Here is a 22,078-nt window from a genome sequence, read left to right as displayed (position 1 = left end):
GCTGCCCGGATCGACGTTCACTCCATCGCCTGGCCATCCTTTCCGTCTGGTCAGACGTGGTGCTGGATCACCCGAACGACCTTGATGTGTCTCCGGCGTCGCACCCCTTGGACGAGGCACGTATCGGGACGCGTGGCGTGACGCACGCTGTGGCTTTGAGGTCGGGTAATGTGTCATCCCGGCGGGAATGTACACACCCACTGTCGCTTCCGACGCCGCTTTAGTGAGGACGTAATAGCTCGGGTATCGCACACCGTTCATGTCTTCCGGTGCCTCACGGAGTCTCGCTCCGAGGAGAAATTTATAATTTTCTAACTGGCCAGATAACGCCGACATCGAGGGCCCTCGAACGAGATACAATTCGTCGATCGGAGGGTCCATCGACACCTCATCGGCTCCGCTCTCTTCACGGAAAATCACCTCATTCGGATCAGTCGGTGATGGATCCACGATGTGGATCTTCTTGTGGAGAAGTTTCAGCATCTCTTGAACATTATAGGGTTGCAGCGGCGTCAGTTTGTGTCGCACACGCTGCTGTCCAACGGCTGTGTCGCTCATACCGCGCGCGACACCATCACCGGCTCTCGCCAGAGCCGTCGCAGCCCATAGGTGATCCAAAACGAATTCGTATACCCTCCTGGCGTGTTTGTTTGCCTCTGCGAATGTTTCTTCTATCCACTCAGAGATGCATTTCCCTTGTGGAGGTGGTGGTGATGGATTCGCCGGCACGGTTTCAGCTACACTCACGGTCGCGTTCGCTGGCATACTCCCTGGGATGTTCTCTGGGACAATCCTCTGCTCATTTTCTGATGTTTTTTCGGGAGTTTTCGCCGATGCGCTCTCAGGCTCGTGAGCCACGACTCGTGCTGATACGCTGGTTGTTTTATTGACGGGTACATTGCCTTGTAGTGCTGCAGCCCGTGCGTCGGCGCGCGCGATCGCATCAACCAGCAGCATGTCCTCATCATCGGATGAGGGGTCGCTTACCAGTGGGGAATGTGATGTGTTTTCTGTCACCTGAACTGGATCCAAGGACGTTTGTCTACCACGTTTCTTTGCAGCCTTGCGCCTTGGAAGCGGAGCATCCATCGAGGACCTGTCCGGACGTTTTCGGGACGTCACCTGAGATGTCGATTTTCTCTCCTGTGGTGCGCGCCTCGTTCGCGCAGCTCGGTCCACGTTTCTCTGCATCCTGGTTTCCTTTTTCTTCTGTCTCGAAGATGGTTTAGGAATGCTCTGGACCGCTCGTGTGGTGCGTGTCGTTTGTCGTTTCCGATTCGGCGGAGACTTTTTCGACTGCTTTAAACCACCGCCTCCGTGGAGAGCGTCGTTTGATCTGGATGACTTGCCCGCACCATCGATTTCTTTATGCCTTCATGGCATCTTCGCGATTTCATCGTAAAAGAAATCTTTCCTAGACACCGGGTGGTTCGTGAGCACCTTTCTCATTTTCGTGAGGAAATAATCACGAGGCGGGTGATACTGCGACGCCGCAAAAAATAGTCGTCGCAAACACCGTGGCAAGTCGCGGCGATGCTCGACCGTTAATTGTAAATAATTACTGAAAAATGCCGCGGACATGAACAACCCACAATCATTGCTATAGCGTTCCTGACGTGGCGAAAATTGTTTCACCAAACGCAAAGCCGGCCAAACCTTTTTGAGGTTCTCATTGAGTTGTTGCTCCAAAATCGGGGATGGTGCGGAATCGTAAATGGATAACTGAATGCCTGTTGCATCCTCGTCGTCTTGCTCCAAAATGCCCGCTATCCAATGCTTCATAAAGATTGGAAAATAAACAAAGCCGTGCTCGCGCACCATCTTCGTGAGTTGTTGTGTTTTATCACGGTCCAAGTACACCATTGTATCCGACGGAACGATGCATTTTGGTGGGAGGTACTGCTCGTAAATTGCGTCGAGTTCCATGTTTGATGTTTTGCCTTCGAGCATGTCGCCGCCCCACACCTCCTTGCCGAATTCGCGGGCAATATTCGACATATTTTTTGATGTGTGTGTGGATCCCTCCTTCAAAACGACGGCTGCCGTTCCGCCGCGCATCAATTTTTTTGGATTTTCCTGCGGTTCGCCTCCGCGGTATGCATGGCCTCTGCCTCCTGCGTTTCCGTTGCCGTAACCGTTTCGCCTGCTACCATTTGCGTTATTTCGTCCCTGGTAACTCTTGTAATTTGTTTGGCGCGTTTGCGTGCGCGGGCGTTCGTTCAATATCCGAGAAGCAATCTCACGGTTGTTGGCGTTGAGAGTGTCCAACTTTGCGTGCAGCGCAGTGGCTAACTCTTTCCAGCTACTCAAGACCGACGCTCTAATTGTTGACCCGACCGTGCCCAAACTTGGCGCGTACTGGGCTCCACCCTCCAGCAAGTCGCGCTTGTTATCCTTTGCGCGGCGGAAACGTTTGTGTGACTCTTTCTCCCGGACGCCACCGCCCTCCATGCCTGTTTGCTGTGGTTCGCTCTCTGCCTGCGCCTCCTCAAGTGTGATCCGGTTGAAATGCGCCAATCGCGCCGTCTCCGGAAGTAAAGGGGTGTCCACCTTCGAGAGGACATCACACCAATTGTGCCGATCCCATCTGTGTGGCAGAGCATTGACGACCTGCACGTTGTAGCGATATAGGCGCGATGAGGCAGGCTCATTCACGAACATATCGAACCATAAAGCGATCCGCTCAGCTCCGCTCATTTCCTTTAACTCTGGCCCCGTCAGACCGAGTAGGATTACCGCAGATGCCGCCATGACTGGCGTCATGGTCCTCGCTTCGATTGCCGATTCGAACCTGGCCTGTAGCCCCTCCAGCGGGTTCGCCGCGCCGCGTAGTCGCAGCATGAATCTTTTGTTTTTCTCTGTCACAGCCAAGAATTTCCGCATCTCCTTATCCTCAAAGAGAGCTCGTGCTTTCAGGAATTCCAGCCAAACGTTAAACGTGCGTTCCTTCGAGGTCGCCGTGCCACCGTTTGACCTGGTCGACGCGGCCCTCTGCTCCAGGCTCTTCGTCACCGTGTCCTCCATGGTCATGCACAAAGCTCCGAATTGACCGTCATTTATAGCCCCGTTAACGTACATTTTCATTACCATCGTAGCTGTTTCTCGAGTTGCATCGTTGGTGAGGTAGACTTTCAACCGCTTCTCCAACTCTTCCGGTGTGTATCCTTCCATTAGTTCCATTGTTGAGGTGGTGCGTGGTGAATCGTAAACTTCGACGGTAGTAATGGGCGCACTTTTCCGACCGTCAAGCCTTGTTGTGAGTCCTTTGCAGCGTTACTGTCAGGGGTGTGAAGGGAGAGAGAGTGCTCAAATGTTCTTCGCCCAAGAAACCGAAAAGATCCCACTTAACGTAATTACTTCATGCAAATTCATTCAAGGAGAGAGAAGTAGGGAGCGAGAGAAAACGATTAGGATACCATAGAAGGATGCCACACACACACTTGTTCTACCATAGGTCGAGCACTCACATCGAAGAAACCTCTAGAAAGCCATGTACCATTCGATCGCCTCAGTCATGGACCTCGCCAATATAACCCTGACACCCTTGCAACCCTAACACCGCAGTCAAACGTTGCAGAAGAAACAAATACCACCGCCCAACCCTAACCCATTGCGAGGGGTTATCAGTGGACGGAAAGACAGCGCTGTCCCCTTGTAACCGCCAAACGCATTGTCAAGAGGCACCTTCACAAGCCAGCAAAGAGTGATGCCGATGAACCTCATCGAGAACAAAGCGCAGCTCTATGGTGGTCTTCTTACCAAAAGTCATGGACACGTCCCCCCCCTCCCCTCCCCCCCCCCCGGTTGCACGAGCGTTTTTGCAGGTGCTCTCGCACACCTTTGAGATCACAGCTGGTGATGCACACCCCCAGCACAGAGGGCAAGAACACCTCACTAGGTATAGAGGAAGAAGTACACTTGTCAAGACACCACACAGAATGCCCAATTCCAGGGGTTGGACCTCCAGTAGTTCTGGTATGACAACGGGAGATTCATATCTGTAGATGGCTACGAGAGAACAAATCATGTGGATTAGAGGCCACCTTTGCATAGATGCATCCAATTGGCACGAGCGTCGCAACCATAAAGCGCTATTCAAAGCATGTGTAACTCAACCCCTTTCTCAGACCTGTCGCCTTCCGTAGTTGCTAGTTGTTGCCACAGTTGGTCGAGATGCCTTGGTACCCTCGGTAATGACAGAAAGGACTGGGCGAGTTCTAGTTTAAGCCAGGGGAGAATGCAACTCTTTTTTTTTTGGAGGGCACTACTGTAGGGTAGAGCACCCAAAGGTGGGGGAGGAAGTGGAGCATACAGAAGCAGCTGTGCCATCGGGCAGATGAACAAAGGGCAAACCTACCACGAGGCCCGCGGGAAAAAGTCAGGAGCGATACATAAGATTTGCCTAACGACATAAACCACATATGTAATTTCAATACTCAAGTAAAAAAAGAAAATGAGTGGCACCGTTTCAATGAGACACGTGATGTGGGCTGTGGTATTTGATGTGGAGAGAGTTCCGTAATGAGATGCAACGCTTCAGATGCGTATTTCGGCATCGCCCTGAGAATATAATAGGATGCGCTTCTAAAGGAACAATACAGAAGTCCCACGAAGTTTCACGGAACACCTACATGCAACGTGTTACCAGCTCCATCCGTTGGCTTCGCAGAGGGAGAGTTCTGAGCCACTCTTACATGGGGAAAATGAACTTTGATTAGCTCATTTGTAAGCCTGGCATCAGTACTACTTTTGCCTCCATATAGATTCGATCCGTAGTAGCTGGTCACCGGGGAGATGGTTTTGCGACATGGTGTTCCTCTCATCAAAGCCCCAGCGAGTGGTGATAATGATGTTCACTAATCGGGCGCAAAGTGAAGAAAGCTATAAGCAGCAGCTATTGGCGTCGTGTAAAAACAGAGGGGACGCCTGTGTAGTCAAATCGTTACGATGCACAAAGAAGATTATAGCGCGAGCGCCTCACCACGTAATGAGGTGCTTTGACCTGCATAACATACTCCTCAAAGCGCGACAGAGCTACAGGAAGCATTCCTCAACACCATGGGAGGCGGTTCGACGCTTAGGGTAGCCACGGGTTACCTTTACGAAGGAATATCCTAGAGCCCCAAAGAGACGTCCAACTCATTGAACGCTCTCGAGCGACAAGATGGGGAGCGGTAGTATTTGAAGCGCGGCGGCGGGCGCCAAAGGCGCAACACCAGAACAAATAGCACGACCACCCATCTGTACACAGCAACAGATGCGTTTGCAACGAGTGGACATGGTGCAACGTGGCACAGCTCCCGTGATGACAACAGTGTTCGGTGCATGCTTATATGCACTCACCACCCTTGTTTAGCCAGCTCAATCACCACCCGTCAGAGTAATTCAGTGTGTCTCAATGACACAGCTGATGGCTTACACGGTGCTTAGCCTTCGCGCGGGTATCCCTTCTCCTATTCGGTGTCACTGCTCATCGCAGAGCGCTTATAGATGAAACATGGACAGATGGAATGTTACACTCAGATGGAATCACCGCAAGCGTCTTTAAAAGCTTTATTTTGCCTGTGCCTAAAAATGTGATGCCAGCCTTTTGGAAAACATGGCTCTTGCGCGGCTTTGGTGAATCCACACTGGTAGGGGGGGTATGCTCGTGATACTTGAGAACATGAGGTATATGATGACCCGTCTCCGAAGACAGGCTCAAAAAAGAAAGATCCTTGTCCGCTAGCAGGAAGAGTGGGCATCCACAGAGAGTTACCAGTGAATCAAAACGCGTAGACGACCAGTTGTGAGCTCAGTTCCCTTGGCGTTAGAGCTGGACAGTGGCGCCCTCGCACTACCCTCTTTTCAGAGAAAAGAAAGCTGTGAAGAGCGGGAGAGAGACCTCAATGTGGGGGGTATCAAGAGCGTACTACTTGCTTTGTGTTGAGGCCAACCAGCCCCCTATAGCTCTGTCAGTGCTGAACCGCTTTCTGGTGTGAAAGGGTTCCGAGCTCCTGCAACGTGAGGTGGTCAGAGTGATTTCTCGGTACGGGTGTCGGCAGCCAGACCGTGGATGGCGGTGTGTGTGTGTGTGTGTAGCCTGTGACAATGAAGGCGTCTGCACTATTTGCACGATGGGCACCGTGTGTGCGTGTGTCGAACGGATCTCACCCGGCTCTCCCAACTTCTTGATCGGGGGAGGCGATGGCACCCCCTGAGAGAAACACTATAGGGTGACTGGCCACAAGGAATCGACTTGGAGGTAACCTACTCTGGATGGAAGGGCCTTGGACGCATTTTAGAGAGAGCGAGTCAGCATTTCTGTAGCCCGTAAGTACGGCAGTCTTTCGGCAGGTGATGGACCTGTGACAGGTGTGGTGTAAAGAGGAAGGCTTCATTTGTCTCATAAGCGGAAGTAGAGAGAATGAGAAAAGAAGCGAAAAGGCGGTAGCGGGAAGATGCGAGCAATGTAGGACTGTTGCAACAGAGAAGAAGCTGAGCAGTGATACGGGGTAAAAAAAAAAAGAGTCGCCAACGACAGGAATTGAGGGAACACAAAAAAAAATAGCCGCGTTCTCCAGGGATGGGGACTTGGCCCAACTGGAATTTGGTCAAACAATATTGGCACAAGTAGAAAGCCTTAGAAAAAACATCTCTATTTCCTGGTAATGAGGAGGAACGGAACTAGACAGAATTACGCGTATACCTTGCACACGCATTTTTTTCCTTGGAAAAAAAGAGCGGGCTTACACAAAGACAAGGACGTCGCTTTCTTCGAAGCCTATATATTAGACAGTAAATAACAAAAAGCAGCACATTACTTTCACAAGCAGGAGACAAGCGAAACGCTTCGATCGAAGTTGGAGAAATCTCTCGAAATCGACGATGAAGCCACACTTCTGGAGCCAAATGAGCAAGAGCCCTCTTCAGAGCGCCAAGGAGTAACACACCACGATACCCACTCTGGGGTAAAGTTGGGTCATGGAGATGGGCAGAAGTTCAAAGGGTGCGAACACTGCTACCCCTGTGCTTTGGGGCAGGAAATGACGCTCTGGGTCACTACTCGTCTTCATCCAATAACAGTCGAGACGACCTTGTACAGGGCAAGGGAGGGGCGTGGCCAACGCCGGTTGGAGACACCACATCCTCGTCAAGGAGCAGTGTTGTCTTGGCAGGCACAATATCTGCGACTAGCGGTGGTACAGCAGGGGAAACTTCTTTTTTCAACTTGATAAGTGTCTTACTGGGAAGCTCCTCGCCAATGTTCTCCCAGTCGGTATCGTCATCCAACGTGGAGGTTTGTATGCTTTTGAGATGCATGCGAGGATCATATAGGTGGTTTGACAGCGCATTTATGCGTTGGCCTCTCTCAAAAAAACGCCGGTCCTCTGCAGAGAGTCGCGATAAGTAGCAATCTCGTTCAGAGAGCAGTCCTCGCTTGAACAGTGCTCGCTGCCTCTGCACTTGGGCATCGTAATCGGAACAGCTGGAAGATTGTGTAGTGTCCGAAGACTCCAACTGAGGTGAACCGGACTCAACTTCAACTGAGCGCTCACGATTGCGCTTCCTAGATTGCTGATGCGGTTCCTCTTCCGACTCATCGAAGTCACTTTCCCTTTCATTAGAATCTTCGCTCTGAGGTGAAAACCGAGGAACATAGTCGTCCGCGTCGGTGTCGTCGTCAATGAAATCATCTTCATCTTCGTTCTCTGGGTTGAAGTGGTGGGCTATAGGCTCGCCTGGAAACGCGCTCACTGTCACTGCCTCCGGGTGGCGCTCTGCTAGCTCTGTCGCGGCAACCACTCTGTTGTAACGCAGTCGATTGTAGCTGGCATTTATGTGCCAGTAGCGCTGTAGCGTTAGTGTGGTTTTCTTTTTTGCGTCACCGTAGTGTCTCATCTCATTCTCGTGCTTTTCATCATTGTATTGATTGTAATCATTGTAGTATGTGCAAAGCACATCGCGTAGGCGATAGTCTCCAGCGCTCACGCCGTTTACCCCATGATGAGCTTCCATGTGCGACTTCCATTGTGTAGCCCTGCGGAAGACGAGATGAATAAGCACGTTGTCCCAGGCTGAGTGAGACGCACTTGACTCATCACTAGCTGCATCACAATCGCCGGGGGCCTCGCCGAGCATATGCGATAGGAGGTCCAAGGGGTCAATGACAGGACGACCGCTTTTCAGGTGCTTCACAGGACGCTCTTGCTCCATCTGAATGGGCAAAAAACGAGTCTTTAAGTAGTGCTCGTAACAAACAGGACATACATAAACCTCCACGGGACTAAGTAAGTAAAACTCATCCATAATCTGGTCGAAGTAGACATGGCGATGCTGTATCGCAATAGCGCCGCCACCACTTGCATCATCGCTTCCAATGGTGGTGTTACTCGACTCAAAGTGAAACTTTTTGCCCTCTAGAACTTCAATTTTTTTGCGGAGTTCGTCTGACATGGGTTCTCGGAAGTGCGGTGGCTGCATAAAGCCGCCATTATCGACAGCTACACGAATCAGGGTGCTCGTGTTGTAAAAGAGTCGCAGTGTTTTATCTGGGCTAAGAAGTTCGATGAACTTGACAGGGTCAAGCGGTGCTGCTGTGACGGCGTCAATTCGTTCTTCGGACACGGCTTCCAGGTTGAGCTCTCCGTCGAGAGCTCTACCGCGCCGTGGAAGCTTCCGCTTTGGAGGCATGTTTGTAACCTTTCTACTGGGTTCCCACTACAAAACTCTTTTTTTTTATCACTGGTGTTGCAGAGTTCTTTCTGTCGCAAAATAGCATGTAGATATCGTTGAGGATCGGTCAAGAATAAAAGCAGGGAAGTGTGAGAATGAGGATGTATACAGTAAGGTTGTTGTTCGCTTTTTTTTCTTAGCAGGGCAGGAAAATTCAAATGGTGGCCAGCGTTCTGTGACTTAATATGGTGCTCCCAAAGCAAATGGTGAGGTATGAAAGGGAAGTGAGGCGGCTCGAGTCGCACCGCTGTGCAAGCGTATGGGTACGACAGGAACACGGAACAACCGTCTCTTCATACAGCACAACTTGGTGTCCGCAGGGGCTAAGTGGTTTCACTCTTGTCGACGACTACATGGCACACGATTTGAAGGTAGGTTGATGTTCCCTGGTGTGGTTCTACCTGCCCGAATGGTGCTGGACCCTTTTTGTGTAAAGAACGGTCTGAGTACACAGAGTGACCCTCTCCAGTGCGGTTTGTTGAGAAATACACCACGACACAGTAAAACTTTTGCTGTCTGCCCAGCGACAACCTAGCGCATTTCGTTCAAAAATGCAGTTTTTCTCAGGGTTGCTCACGTGATCTTCCCCCCCCCCCCATTGTTTTACAGGGGGATGCCAAGTCACTCAGTAAAAGGTACCCGCGTTTCCAACTGTGTGCAGGTATCGGAATTGTATATAATCAACTTTCTGATGCGTATCGCACCTGAAGGACGTGGCCTGTGTGTGTGGGGGGGGGGGGGGGGGGGGTCTCTGCTTAGAAAAACAAATGTGGTTATCCTGGCGTGAATTAAGATGTTGCGTCACCAGAGAAGACTGGGCTTGCAGAGGTGGGTTGCTGAATGTACAGCAGATCCTTTCACCCATCACCCTTCTCGGTGGCAGTGACTTGGTGGGCCTCACGTGCCTATTGGGTTAGCCTGTGTACATGGAAACTCATGTGGGGGATTCATCTCGTTCGGATAGTGCAGCACAGGATCACCTCACAGTTTCACCCCTAACGATGATCTGCTTCCCCCTCCCCTCCCCACAGACGCTTAATGAGAGTATTCAACTACCCACTGTCTTTCTTATCAGGGAATGTGATCATTTGTGTGTGGTCCCGGTCACTTAAAAAAAAGATGAGTGCACTGTGTACGAAAGGAGTGTCGTCCGACGAGTTTGGAAAGGGAATTTATTGTGCGGTGGAGAAGTGCGTCATCTTTTCACCTACAGAAAAGTCATTTTTTTAGTATATATTCTCACTACATCCTGCGCACTATCCTTACTTTAAGCTACTTAGGTTCGTTTTGGTGAGCTTTTTCAATGATGTGAGCGGTGAGGCTGGTTTGGCTGCAGCAGAATATTTACCTTATTTTATTGAAGCGTCTACTGTATGTCTGCATAGCCTGGTCCGATGTTTTCTATTATCTTTGGGTTTTTTTCTCGCGGTGTAAGGGTGCGGCGCCCGTGTGCCGTTTTTTCTTACTTTCTGTGATTATGTCACGCTCAACTGTAAGTTCCTATCCGCTCGTTACCGGGGCAATCACTTATGCCTCTCGTTATCAAGGAAGGGAAAAGGCAATGAAACCTCTTTTTTTTTTTTGAGCTTCAACTCGGGACCTGTTCCTTGGAAGATGACTTTTGTGGATGGAGCTGCTCGCGACAAGATCTACCACATGAGGACTCATATTGCTTACTATCACGACTCTTATGAGAAGTACTGATGTAAGACGGTAATCGTAGTGGGTCTCCGGAGGTGACTCTCTATCAGCTATACTAGTGAGAAATTCTTTGGCAACACGTACCAGAAAATGTGCATAAAGAAGGACCAACCAATGGATTTGGAATGGTCGAAGCTTTGGTGGTCTCCGTGTTGTGGCGCGGAATAAGTGAATCTGGCTGACACCTGGTGTGATCAGAACCGTTTAGTACTTGAGTATTTTTTTACCCACAATGGAATAGCACGCTCGATGAGACAGTTTTCTAAAAGACACAGTTGTTGGCATTTCAGACTCTTTGCTTATGAGGGAAACACCACGGTAGTGTGGCTCTCTTTTCAAATGTAATCAACAGCCTTGTTCACGGTGAACGGTCCTGACGAGCGAACCTCCTGGACAATGTACTCGATAAACAACTTTTTTTTCTTCCGATGGCCTTAAAGGGTGTTTATTCTGTACTTGGGAGTGTGAGGTCCCTGACGCACGCACTGCGCGTAAATGTCATTCGTCTTTCGCGTCGCGAAAACCACGAGGACAGGAGCAAGCTGTGAGGAACAGTGTTGGACGGCGGAAAAGAAATAGAATGCCTTTTCACTTAGTGGGTATTGCATATTCGCATCATCTTTTTCATGGTTGTGCGTTTGGGTATGTGCGGTGAAGGGGCACAACCTGCGCAGTTTCGACCCTGGGCATGCCGACAACACTTTACGTTTTCGCCTAAGGAGAGAAGGGATGTTGTTGATCACCATGCTTAGGGTCTATCTGGTGTGTCTTTAGTCAAGCGCTAAGCTTATTACCCCCCACCCCTACCTGCAGCTGTCATGGCTTCTCATCTACGAGTCTGTGACAAATGATCTGGCTCCAATGGCTCAGCGCGCAGAAATTCACATGGATCCTGCCGGAGCTGCGCAAGAACAGGCTAGTCATCTCTGTGTCGGTGAAACTCATGGAAGAGCAAGATACTTAGTCTGTTGACTCTGAGAAAGTGTGCTCAGCCAGATGTGTTGTGCCGTTGCTTCGACCTCTGGAGAGGGTAAGTGGAACCTTCTTAAAAAGAGTAGCACAATGCACGAACGCATCATTTACTCCATCCAAGAAATGCAAGAAACAGGAGACCTGTGGACAGTGGCGTGGTTTTCTAAGGGGGGTGCTCAGCTTGGTTGAGCTCCACACTAGGTACACTGGAGGTTTTCTCGATTCTCTGTTTCCTTGAGTTTTTTTTTCCATATGTGTCCCACCTACTCGATAGTCTTGCTCGCAGCTATTAAAGAGCTTAAATGGATTGGTATGACTCTGACTGTTGTCATGTCTGGTTGGATTGCGTTGTCAAGGGTGACAGGGGAATAAACGCATTTTTGTTTCGGGGGAGAGGGGTTGTATTGTTCCCCTGTACGGCACTTCTCAGACGCTAGACTTAGGCTACTTTTGTTGCAAAACAGGCTCAGCTTTGTATCCTGAGGTGTTTTTTTCCGCTGGTATTAACGACTCTGAAAGCTACAGCGGTAGGACTCGCGTATACCGCAGTGTGGTGGTTGTTAAGTTTTTCAGTTGTGAAGCAAAAAAAAAAAGAGGACTGTAGCATTCTTTACCTGCGGCGCTCCTCTTTTGACTTTCCACATAGAAGCTTTTCCGCGCTGTCTAGCGCCGATGTTGAGCTCGAAGCTGGTGCTTGAACGAGGAAGGGTGAAAAGGGAATCGTTTTTTTCTTTTACTCGGTGTGGCTTTAGGGCAGGTAATAATAAGCGGCGTTGAGTTGTATTCATTGATTCAAGCTGCGTGCGATGTTTCGTTTCCTTCGCCATGGCTGGTGCAAAGTGGTGATGGTTGGGTAGGTCAAGAAAACGCACTTTTTTAAAACCGCAGACACGCATACCGAAAAACAAAATCAGGTTCACCGATGGTGCCACTCTGCTTGATTGGTAAGGACACAGAGTTGATCTGGAGCCTTTTTACTGCCCAGCTTCTCGGTACTTCTGTTGGGGGATCGATAAATAAAAGAGAGAGCGCAGCTTTTCCTATCGCCTCACTCCCTACTGACATACCGAGCTCGAAAACAGGACTGTTGTTGGTCTTGATGGGAATGTCAGGGCGTACCTCTTTCACGCAGGCTGAAATGGGTGCTTCTCATAGCCCATCGTGCATATCGGTTTCAGGGCGCGGTATCTGGTGAGCCGAATATGATGTCTTTCACAAAAGATGTGCATCCCAGTAAGTCTCATTTTTCTTCCGAATTTCTATTCTCTCTCTGTTTCTGATGTAATATCGTTTCTCGGGGTGACGTAGCGGGAAGTGCAGAGGACCCAGAAGGGATCACAAAGGAAATCTGAGTAGGTAGTGCTCACTCCTTCTCCGAGGTATCTTCACCGTAGGAAAACGATTTTGATCGGGAGCACGTCTGAATATAGAGTATTCCAACGCCAGAACTTTCGAGGGCCAGGATTTTTTTTTGTTGGGTTAGGAAGGCACCTTTCTGTCTAGAACAAACACGATGTCAGATCTTGCAGAGTTTTTCGTTCCAAATAATGTCACTGATCTAGAGGATGTGGGAAAGACAGGAGCGCACTGTTACCACGTTGACGCTATATGCGAGTTCGACGTCGCTGAAGGGCAGCAGCTTGATGATCTTACCCGGATTTTCGATGCGCTACATCACGAAAAGTCTCCCACAGCCCTTTTCACGAAGCCTGACCTTTTCTTTCCGCTCTACTCCTATGTGAAAGCAATTCGAGACAAGTTTGCACACTCAACTGTTGTCACGCGAGTCGCCAGGCACAAAATATGTCACGAGGTCGGTGAGCGCTTGAAGAAACTGCTCCAGGTAGCATTGGCGTTCCTGAAAAAGCAAAAGTCAGGTAACCCACAAAACGGAGCATTGGAGGTGTGCTTGCGCTCTACTCTAAAGATGTATGTGTTCCTCATCTGTAACATACTTCTTTCCGTAGCGCCCCTCGATGAAGATGAGAGTGCTGGTGGACTCTCTCAGCAGCGGTCCCATCGGAAACGCCCTCGTCGCGACATGGATGGGAGTTTTGGTGATGATGGAAGCGGTGTTGACATGGACGGCAGGGAGCTGGTGCTCACTGCACTGGTCGATTTTTGCTCGACGGAGGTCATGCAGCTGTGGCCGGGATGTTATTTGGAGGACTCAACCCTGAATCTCCTCCTTAAAATGTGTCTCCACATGGTGACATTGAAAGAAAACATTGGTGGTGATGCTCAAGCAGTTGGTGGTGCGTTGGCGGTTCTCTTCGCGCGCGCGGGCAATTGCACTCTTTCGAAAAGCAGCGTCGCAAATCCAAAGGACCTCGTTGCGCCTTTAGTGGAGCTCTCACTGAAGTCAGAAAGTGCTGCCATGTTTCTATCAAAACTGGTTTCTGACATTGAGCAAAGCGAGACAAACAGTGGATTTGGGGATCAGTTGCTGCGCGCAATCTTTGAAGCGATGTCTCGAGCTGCGCTGTATGAAGCGGCCAACGATTCTGCGGTTGCAAAGAACGTTGCGTGCTTCTTTGGAGAGGTGGCGAAGCGCAGCATCACCGTTGTTGTGAGGATGGTCGATCTGGTTATACCAGTCTTCCAGAGTGAGAATTACGATGTCCGAAAAGCGGTCGTTACCTGTATCGCGGAGCTGATCCTTCAATGCTACACTGGGCATGCGCGAAACGCCAACGACGATGCCGTTAGGAACTCGTACCTGAACGAGCTTCTTTTTCGGGTCATGGATGTCAATGCGTTTGTCCGCAACCACGTCTTACACACCTGGGAGCGCCTCGTAGAGAGTCGAGCTGTGCCAAAGCGATACCATCTGGCGGTGATGGGTGCTCTCGTCGCTCGGCTTGAGGACCGCAATTACCTTGTTCGTGACGCTGCCATGACGGTCATTTCGAGTGTGCTGCGCAAAAACTGGTTCGGTAACGTTCTGAACAGCGCGCTTCTCAAAGCCAAGTTGGAGGAGTCTCTGAGAGACGGTACTATGTGTTTTGGTGAATCTTCCACGATGGAAAAAGAAATCGAGAACTCCAGGGCGCACTTTCGGCCAACGACGGAGACGCTAAGCGATCCCCTGGATGTGGCTGAGGAGGGGGTGCCTACAGTTGTGGAGCAGCTGGGTGATGCGCTATCGCACGAGGGGAATTCCGTTATCTCCGAGAAGCAGGCGGCAGTCATTAGCAGAATTGTATTTTATCAAAACACACTCTGTTTTGTCGAACTGATCAAGCAGGCACTGTACTATTCTTGCGGTTTGCTGGACAGCAAAACCGAGCGGGACGTGATTGAGTCAATAAAGCTCATTGTCGTCTGTTCCGAGTACCGTGTCGAGGGGGCAGACAGAGCATTTTTGAAGGTTCTTGTCATGGTGTTTGACGGCGAGATGAAGATACAGTTCGCCGTCCGTGATGCATTTGCAGAGGTGATATTCAATGCATTCAACCGCGTCGCAGCCTCTGCAGGGACCCGAGTCACGGCTAGTGCGCAGAAGCTCATCAGTCTTCTTCGTTGCGCCTCTGAGGGGGAGGTGAGCGCAGTGGATCGAATTTTTGGACTTTTGAAAGCCAACCCCGCATTCGCGCGGCACCTCTCTGCGCAGTTTGTAGAAGCATTGTGGAGTATTGCGGAGGGTTCTATCGATGCAGAGGCCACAGACAGTGACCGGCGCATCGCCATGCGTATTTACAGTCTCCTGAGCAAGTACGTCTGGAAGGACCTGCGCACGCGCAAGGACAGCATAGTCGACTTTCTTTGTTCTGACTGTCACAAGGACAATGTGCTTCTCTCGTACGTCTTCGCCGCTCTTCAAAACGAGGCGCTGGATTCTCAATTTCGCCCGATCTCAGTTGAAGAGGATATTCTGCGACATCCGGTTCTCCGACACGTTGTCAATCACCTCTGCCGCCGAACGGAGGGGATGGCATCGTGGATGATTCTTGCAGAGGCCGGGGTTAACCTCATACACAACCTGTGCGAGGTTCCTGTTACCGTGTACAACTACATCCTTGAGTACTACGGGTCGTCTGAGGATTTAGAGACGCAGCCAAATAGGAAAGCGCAGTGCCTGTACTTATTAGGACGCACGGCACTGAAGCAGCTGGTTGCAGTGGAGACCATGGAGAAAACGCAGCTGAAGGCTTTGGAGGAGCCCACGAAAGTTATTACCCAAGTCTCAGCAGTGACGAAGGACCAAACAGACTCGATGCACAAGGAACTCGGGCTGGGCTCGCATGAGCTCCGGAGGCACGAGATTCAGCAGCTGGCGCAAAAGCGCAAGGAGGCGATCATTTCATCTGGCTCTGTTTGGACTCGCTTTGTTGATATGATCGTTTCCACGTGTCGCAAGAAGGCCTGTGTCTACGCAGACAAGCCGTTTGAGCGTGTGTGTGCTGTCCTTGCTCTTTGCCAGTACATGATCGTCAACGAGGACTTCTGCTCCAATCATCTTAACCTTGTTTTCACCATCGTCGCCGACAAGCGCGAGTCGTGGGTCACAAAGGTGAATGTTGTGATTGCTCTAGGTGACCTCGCGTGTGCGCACCCCAATCTGCTTGGACCGTACTTGAGCATGCCCACAACAGGCTTTTTCAAGTTACTGGTCGACGAGGACGTTCGCGTGCGCGCCGTGACGATCCAGGTCTGTTCCCACCTCGTCCTGGGGGAGATGCTGCGCATCCGCGACCACCTGTACACCATCGTGAAGCTTGTCGCAGACCCAGATGAGACCATTGCTAACAACGCGGTCACCTTTGTGCAGAACTTGGCAATGAAAGAGAAGGAGAAGACTGGTAATTTGATTCCCCCGTTGGCGACACAGCTGAGCACTCTTATGCCGTTTGACAAGTTTCAACTAGCGATGCGCACTCTATTGGAGCGCGTTGAAGGAGACAAGCCAACAGACTCACTGATCGACCGCCTGTGTCAGCGCTTCGAGTCTTTCTCAGAACGCAGCAAGAAAAAACTCGCCACTGCTCGCAACATCGCGTTCTGTCTTAGTGAGCTCAACTACACGACGGAGCGGGCAATCAAGCGACTCACGTCTGAGTCGTGCTACCAACAATACAAGCACTGGCTGCGCTGCGCCGAGGTTTATGACTACTTTAAGCTCATTGCGACAAAGGCAAAGAAGCAGGGTCGCGGTGGATCAGAGCGCCGAGACCGTGCGGCAATCGACGAATGGGAGGCCAGAATACAACTAGACTCTTGCACTGATGGCGAAGGCGAGGAGGGGACGCCCGTCGCAGCAGGGCACGAAACGCCTGAAGAGTGATTTTTTTTTGGTTACCGATTATCCTCTTCTGAGGAGAGGGATGCCTCTCTACGCTTCGCGACTCCATACCTGGGGAGCACTGCCTGGGTGCCACCGCGTTTGTCTCACCTCCTGAATGTGTGGATGTGATCGTCCTCGTCATAGAAAAAGACGTAAATACAGATGTCGAAACTTGGCAGCTATAGATCCCTTCGGTTGTTTTTAGTTGATCTGTGTATCATCCAGCTTTGCCTCTCATTTTTTTCCGCGCGCGCGTGACAGTGTGCATGATGTGTGCGGTTGCTGAGACAGATGACAAGAAGGAGGATATGCACACTGTTTTCTTGAGTTTTATGTTTTCCGCTCAGTTTGTGTGACTGGAAGCAGTGCTACTGAACAGAAGGTAGCTTGCTCTTTAAAAGAAAGGAAGTAGTGGAGGACCAGAGCTGCATTGGCCCCCAGGGGGGTCTTCGCGTCAAAGTTGGTTTTTCGATCTGCTAGATGGTATGTGTGGGAAATTTTCACGACCTCGCGCTGGTACTGACGCCGTGCTGTTTCCGCTTATGCCTTTGTTCTTCCGAGAACTCTTTTTACGGCTGGCGTCATGGGTCTCCTGATTACCTCCACCTCTTTTCCCCGCAAGAAGCGAGCAGCGATGCTTGCTCCGTTTCACTCCTCATGTTTTCTTATCCGTTTCCGTCTATTCTGTTTTCTTATTCACCCTTTTTCCTGCTTCCCCGGAAACTCCTCATTTTGTCCATTGAGGCACACACGTTGGCAGGCAATTTTTTTTTCTCAGCGCTCAGCAAAGGTGTGAAGACAGCGGGGAAAAAGCACAGAATTGTGACTTTGCATTCCCGCATCTAAGCTGTGCCACTCCGCACTTTTTCTTTGGAGGTCTTCCTTGCTTCACCCCTGGTGCACACAAACGACTTTAGTAGCAGCGAACAAAAAGTGCATCAGAAGAGTGTACGGAGGGGAAAGATGCCGGTCAAGATGGCAGCGGCGGACTTCGAGTTCGGCCCGCCGCTTGGCACCGGGGCGTTTAGCAAGGTGATTGTCGGCTTGTATAAGCCGACAAACGTCCGGTATGCAGTGAAGTTTATTTCGAAGCGATCTATTCTTGACGCTCCAACCGATGAGGAGCGCACCCGCATGGCCGAGGTAGCCCGGCGAGAGACGAGAATGCTGCTCATGTGTGAACACCCCAACATTGTCAAGTTTCACGCCTCAATGCAGACCACGGAGGACTTGCTGTACGTGACGGAGTTGTGTGAAGGGGGAGAACTGTTAAAGCGTATTGAAAGATGGGGCCACATCCCTCTCGAGGCGGCACGCCACGCTATTGCCGAGCTGTTCTCCGCTGTTTTCTACCTCCATTACGGCGAGAAAAATAATAAATCTGATCCAAACGGCGCAGGTTTGAGGCCACTGACAGTGATACACCGCGACATCAAGCCAGAAAACATAATGCTCAGTGCTGACAAACATATCCGCCTTATTGATTTTGGCACGGCTGTCGTGTGCGACTCTGCAAATGACAAGGCGACAGAGGAAGAGGCTGGCAACGGTCGAGCTCAAACCTTCTGCGGAACCACGTATTACATGTCTCCTGAGTTACTGGAAAGCAGCTATACATGTTGTGCATCTGATTACTGGGGCTGCGGCTGCGTGCTGTATTTGATGCTCGTTGGTCGGCGTCCTTTCGACGCAGCTACGCAGTACTTGCTCATCAAGACCATCCTTGAAAAAGAGCCAGAATTCCCTGATGGCATAGACCCAGACGCGAAAGACCTGATTCGCAAGCTATTGGTGAAAGACCCAAAGACACGCATCGGCATGAACGATATCAAGCGCCATCCGTTCTTGGCACCTGTAAACCTCTCTACTGTCGCGGACCAAAACGTGGCTGATTTTTGGCTGCGTGAGACACCGTGGGTGGATGGGGCCGGCGTTTCGGCGTGCATGTTGTGTGAGCGGCCGTTTGGAATTCTACGCAGTAAGCGGTTCTGCACCAACTGCGGCCGTATCACGTGCAACTCCTGCATCGCAGCCCTCAGGGCTATTCCGGAGTCTCGGTGTAGAGATCCCCAGCACGTTTGCACGCCGTGCGCCGGGGTTTTAGACAGCGTGCCTACATGATAACGGACGCGAGTGTGCAGTTAGTGTGCTGCCTGGCTTGTGCTTTTTCACCCAGTGCACGACATAGCGTGTTTTACCGGTATCGCATCGAAGGTTTTTTTTTCTTGACTGGAGCTCTATTCTACCAAAGCGAAAGAGAAAGGATTTGCCCAGATGGACGTTCCAGAAAATTGGGTTGCAGTGCTTTAACGAGCCTCTGCATTCACTTATCCATTCAGCGATGCTGCTCTCCGCGAGTTCAACCCAATCCGCTCGCCTTTCCTGCCCGCTTGAAGCCCAGGAGTGCGGAAAGTCAAAGGGAGACCGTCAGCTGCTTCACTTCTGTCAAAAGCACCAGTGTTTCTTATTCCCGAGTTCCCCCGACCTATTATCCGGCCTCATAATTTTTTTGTTTACTGCCATATTTTGCCCCATCGTTAAAAACACAACTTTGCACGACTGTTTGCGTGCCTGCTTTTTTCCCTTAGAGACACTGAAGGGCACAAACGGCTGGTTGTACACCAGAATCTCCCCCACTTTTTTTTTTTTGCCCGTGCCCCCACCCCCATATTTTTAGATTCACGTGCCTCATCACTGTTTGATGCAATGAGCCCAGAGGAGAGGGAGATACAGGAAAGAACGCTGGCAAAGCTGCAGTGGCTGAATGAGCGAACCAAACTGGACTTCCGCGGAAACCCGCCCCCCTTCGAGAGTAAGAAGACGCTGAGGTCGGTCGAGCAAGCAAAGCGGGTGAAGGCGCGTGCACTCGCAGGAGGTTCGGACTTTCTTCCCTTCTGGCACGGGACGACACCACTAGCGTTGGATGCTACGCGTAGCAACTACATTCAGGCTGGTCAAGGTGCGAAATCTTCTTGCGGTGGGTCGGCCAGAGTCACCTATGGTGCGCAAGCTGTTGATGCTACTACAGGTCTGACAGAGGTCCAGCTTGCACTGAGCTGGAGCGTCCCTCATCCTGCGGTTGCGAAGTCCCAAGGGGCTGCGGAGAACTCTACACGTAGTGCACCCGCATCAATGCGACATAATTCTTTGCATATGCAAAGTTTGTCATCTCAGGAGCGGGTGACGACGCATTGTGCGCATCTACTAGAGCATCCCAAATGCACCCCTGAGAGCCTCCGGGTCCATCGGTCGAGATGGGTGGCCTCCACCCAGCTCAGCGCTCCAATGGTGAAAGCACCACCGAAACGACCACAGAACAGTGCACTTTTGCGGAAAAATTCGGTTCGCGCTGTATACTTGCTTCATTCTCCCTGAGGCCGGCGGAAAAAAAAAACGACTGTCACCCCCCCCACTGCCGTGCTGCTGCGAAAGGGCTACAGATTGCCTAGATGTTTACGTTTTTTTTTTTGGTCCTCGGGTACATACGCTTGAAAGCACTACTTTCTTGGTTATTTCTTCTTCGCCCACTGACTACTCTTCCTCTCCGTCGTAGCGGGGCACGTGTACATTAGAGGTACTAGTGAACAGAACACTATCCGTCTAGACCACGATGGCTGCGCCGGAACATAAGCGGTCAACAGCGTTGCAGCCGTTGTGCGCACACCACGCCTGTTTATCACTGGAAAAAAAGGATGGGATGGAAAAAAAATGCAATATCTCGTTTGTTTTTCGAGTGCTAGATCTTGTGGTGGCAAACGGAGACAGACTTGCAGCAACACGCATTCCTGGTCAACGCGTTCCCCCCTCCCCCCGTTGCATTTTCGACTAGGAGTATAACTCTTATCTTCCGGCGCCATGCTGTTTTCTTTTCTTCCGTTCATATTGTGCATTCTTCATTCGCAACCACTGACGCACTTTTGCACACACTTTCCAAGTACACTCTCTGCCAGCCCTTCTGGATTACCCGTAGGGTCCTTATTTTTGCGGTTACAGCCGCCGTGTTTTTCCTGAGGGGCGGTATTACTCGAAGTGCTCGGTATCAAGAATGCAAAAGGCGACTGGCACTGGCTGCCGCCCAATGCTCTCTGAGAAGCGCCGGGAAGCCTTGGGCACAATGTACTCCCTCGTCGGCACACACAGCGCGGTAAAGCTGTGCCGCTGGCAAAAGTCGATGATGCGGGGACGTGGTGGATGCTATAAATGGACTATGTATGGCATCAAGTCACATCGGTGCATGGAGGCGACCCCAAGCATGGCATGTGCGAACAACTGCGTCTTTTGCTGGCGCCTGAACTCGAACCCAACGGCAGCAGAGTGGAAGTGGATGGTCGACGAACCGAAGGATGTTGTGGAGGGCATGATATCGAGCCACCAAGCCCTGATCAATGGTGTACGTGGAATGCCAGGGGTAACGGATGAGGCTCTTCAGGAAGCACTTTGTCCCCGTCACTGCGCGCTGTCCCTTGTCGGTGAGCCGATCATATACCCCTATGTGAATGAGTTTCTTCGCTTGCTGCACGCCAAATCGATGTCCTCTTTTCTTGTGAACAACGGTCAGTTTCCGGATGCCATTCGCTCATTGGCACCGGTGACGCAGCTCTACCTGAGCGTAGATGCTCCAAACCAGAAAACAATGAAGATTCTTGACCGCCCGGTGCTGCCAGACTACTGGGAGCGCTTCAACGAGAGCGTGAACAACATGCGAGAAAAGAAGCACCGCACGGTCTTTCGGCTCACAATGATCGATGGTTTCAACATGGAGCCAGAGAATCTCGTGGAGTACAAAGAATTGTTTGATCGAGGTCAGCCGCACTTCATCGAAATCAAGCGCCTCACACCGGCTTTTTCGGGCAACCACAACACTATTCTTAGCATCAAGAATGTCCCCTCGTGGGCCAAAATGAAGTCGTTTGCTCAGCAGCTTTGCAGTGTGATTGGTGGTGGAACGCAGTACACCGTGGCAAGCGTTCATGAACACTCCGGCTGCGTCTTGCTGGTTCAACAGCGCTTTGTCTTCGATGGTCGGGTGCACACCTGGATTGACTACGACAAGTTCGACGCTATTATCCAGGACCCTGTGCGTGCTGCAAGCATGGTTCCTGAAGACTACCTGTTGCCTACACCGACATGGGCACTGCCCGACTCGCCCGAAGAGGGTTTTGATCCAGCACAGCAGCGCCACATCTCTAACAAGCGGCGCAAGTATATGGAAAGTAATGCGGCGGCCTCGCCGTTGCCCGACGAATCTCGCATCATCACAGCCAAGCCGGCTTCTTTTCAATCTTAGCCGTAGAAGGTTTGTTCACAGTACGCTAATAATTGCTCCTACAGACTCTGAAAGCAAGGGAGATGCGGTTAAAGGGCTTCATGAGGAAGGGCAGTGCAGATGTCAGTTCCACGATGGAC

At 51.0% G+C, this 22,078-nt stretch overlaps 4 protein-coding genes across 4 annotated transcripts; 3 read left to right on the top strand and 1 right to left on the bottom strand.

Annotated features, from left to right (window-relative positions):
• Positions 1–7,041: 7,041 nt before the first annotated feature.
• JKF63_06191 (uncharacterized protein) lies at positions 7,042–8,673 on the bottom strand (the record flags this gene model as incomplete). Its single annotated transcript, XM_067902141.1, has 1 exon — positions 7,042–8,673. The coding sequence occupies one exon, from the start codon at positions 8,671–8,673 to the stop codon at positions 7,042–7,044; it is 1,632 nt and encodes a 543-aa protein (XP_067758488.1).
• Positions 8,674–12,901: 4,228 nt separating this feature from the next.
• JKF63_06190 (uncharacterized protein) lies at positions 12,902–16,672 on the top strand (the record flags this gene model as incomplete). The annotated part of the gene is made up of 1 exon (XM_067902140.1): positions 12,902–16,672. The coding sequence occupies one exon, from the start codon at positions 12,902–12,904 to the stop codon at positions 16,670–16,672; it is 3,771 nt and encodes a 1,256-aa protein (XP_067758487.1).
• Positions 16,673–17,635: 963 nt separating this feature from the next.
• Positions 17,636–18,793, top strand: JKF63_06189 (uncharacterized protein; the record flags this gene model as incomplete). The annotated part of the gene is made up of 1 exon (XM_067902139.1): positions 17,636–18,793. The coding sequence occupies one exon, from the start codon at positions 17,636–17,638 to the stop codon at positions 18,791–18,793; it is 1,158 nt and encodes a 385-aa protein (XP_067758486.1).
• Positions 18,794–19,378: 585 nt separating this feature from the next.
• Positions 19,379–21,959, top strand: JKF63_06188 (uncharacterized protein; the record flags this gene model as incomplete). Its single annotated transcript, XM_067902138.1, has 2 exons — positions 19,379–19,649; positions 20,716–21,959. The coding sequence occupies 2 exons, from the start codon at positions 19,379–19,381 to the stop codon at positions 21,957–21,959; spliced, it is 1,515 nt and encodes a 504-aa protein (XP_067758485.1).
• Between the last annotated feature and the right edge of the window lie 119 nt (positions 21,960–22,078).

Source organism: Porcisia hertigi, chromosome 15, assembly GCF_017918235.1.
Source record: "Porcisia hertigi strain C119 chromosome 15, whole genome shotgun sequence".
Taxonomy (NCBI): Eukaryota; Euglenozoa; class Kinetoplastea; order Trypanosomatida; family Trypanosomatidae; genus Porcisia; species Porcisia hertigi.
The sequence above is the reverse complement of the archived record's forward strand: the minus strand, read 5'-3'. Positions and strand labels throughout refer to the sequence as shown.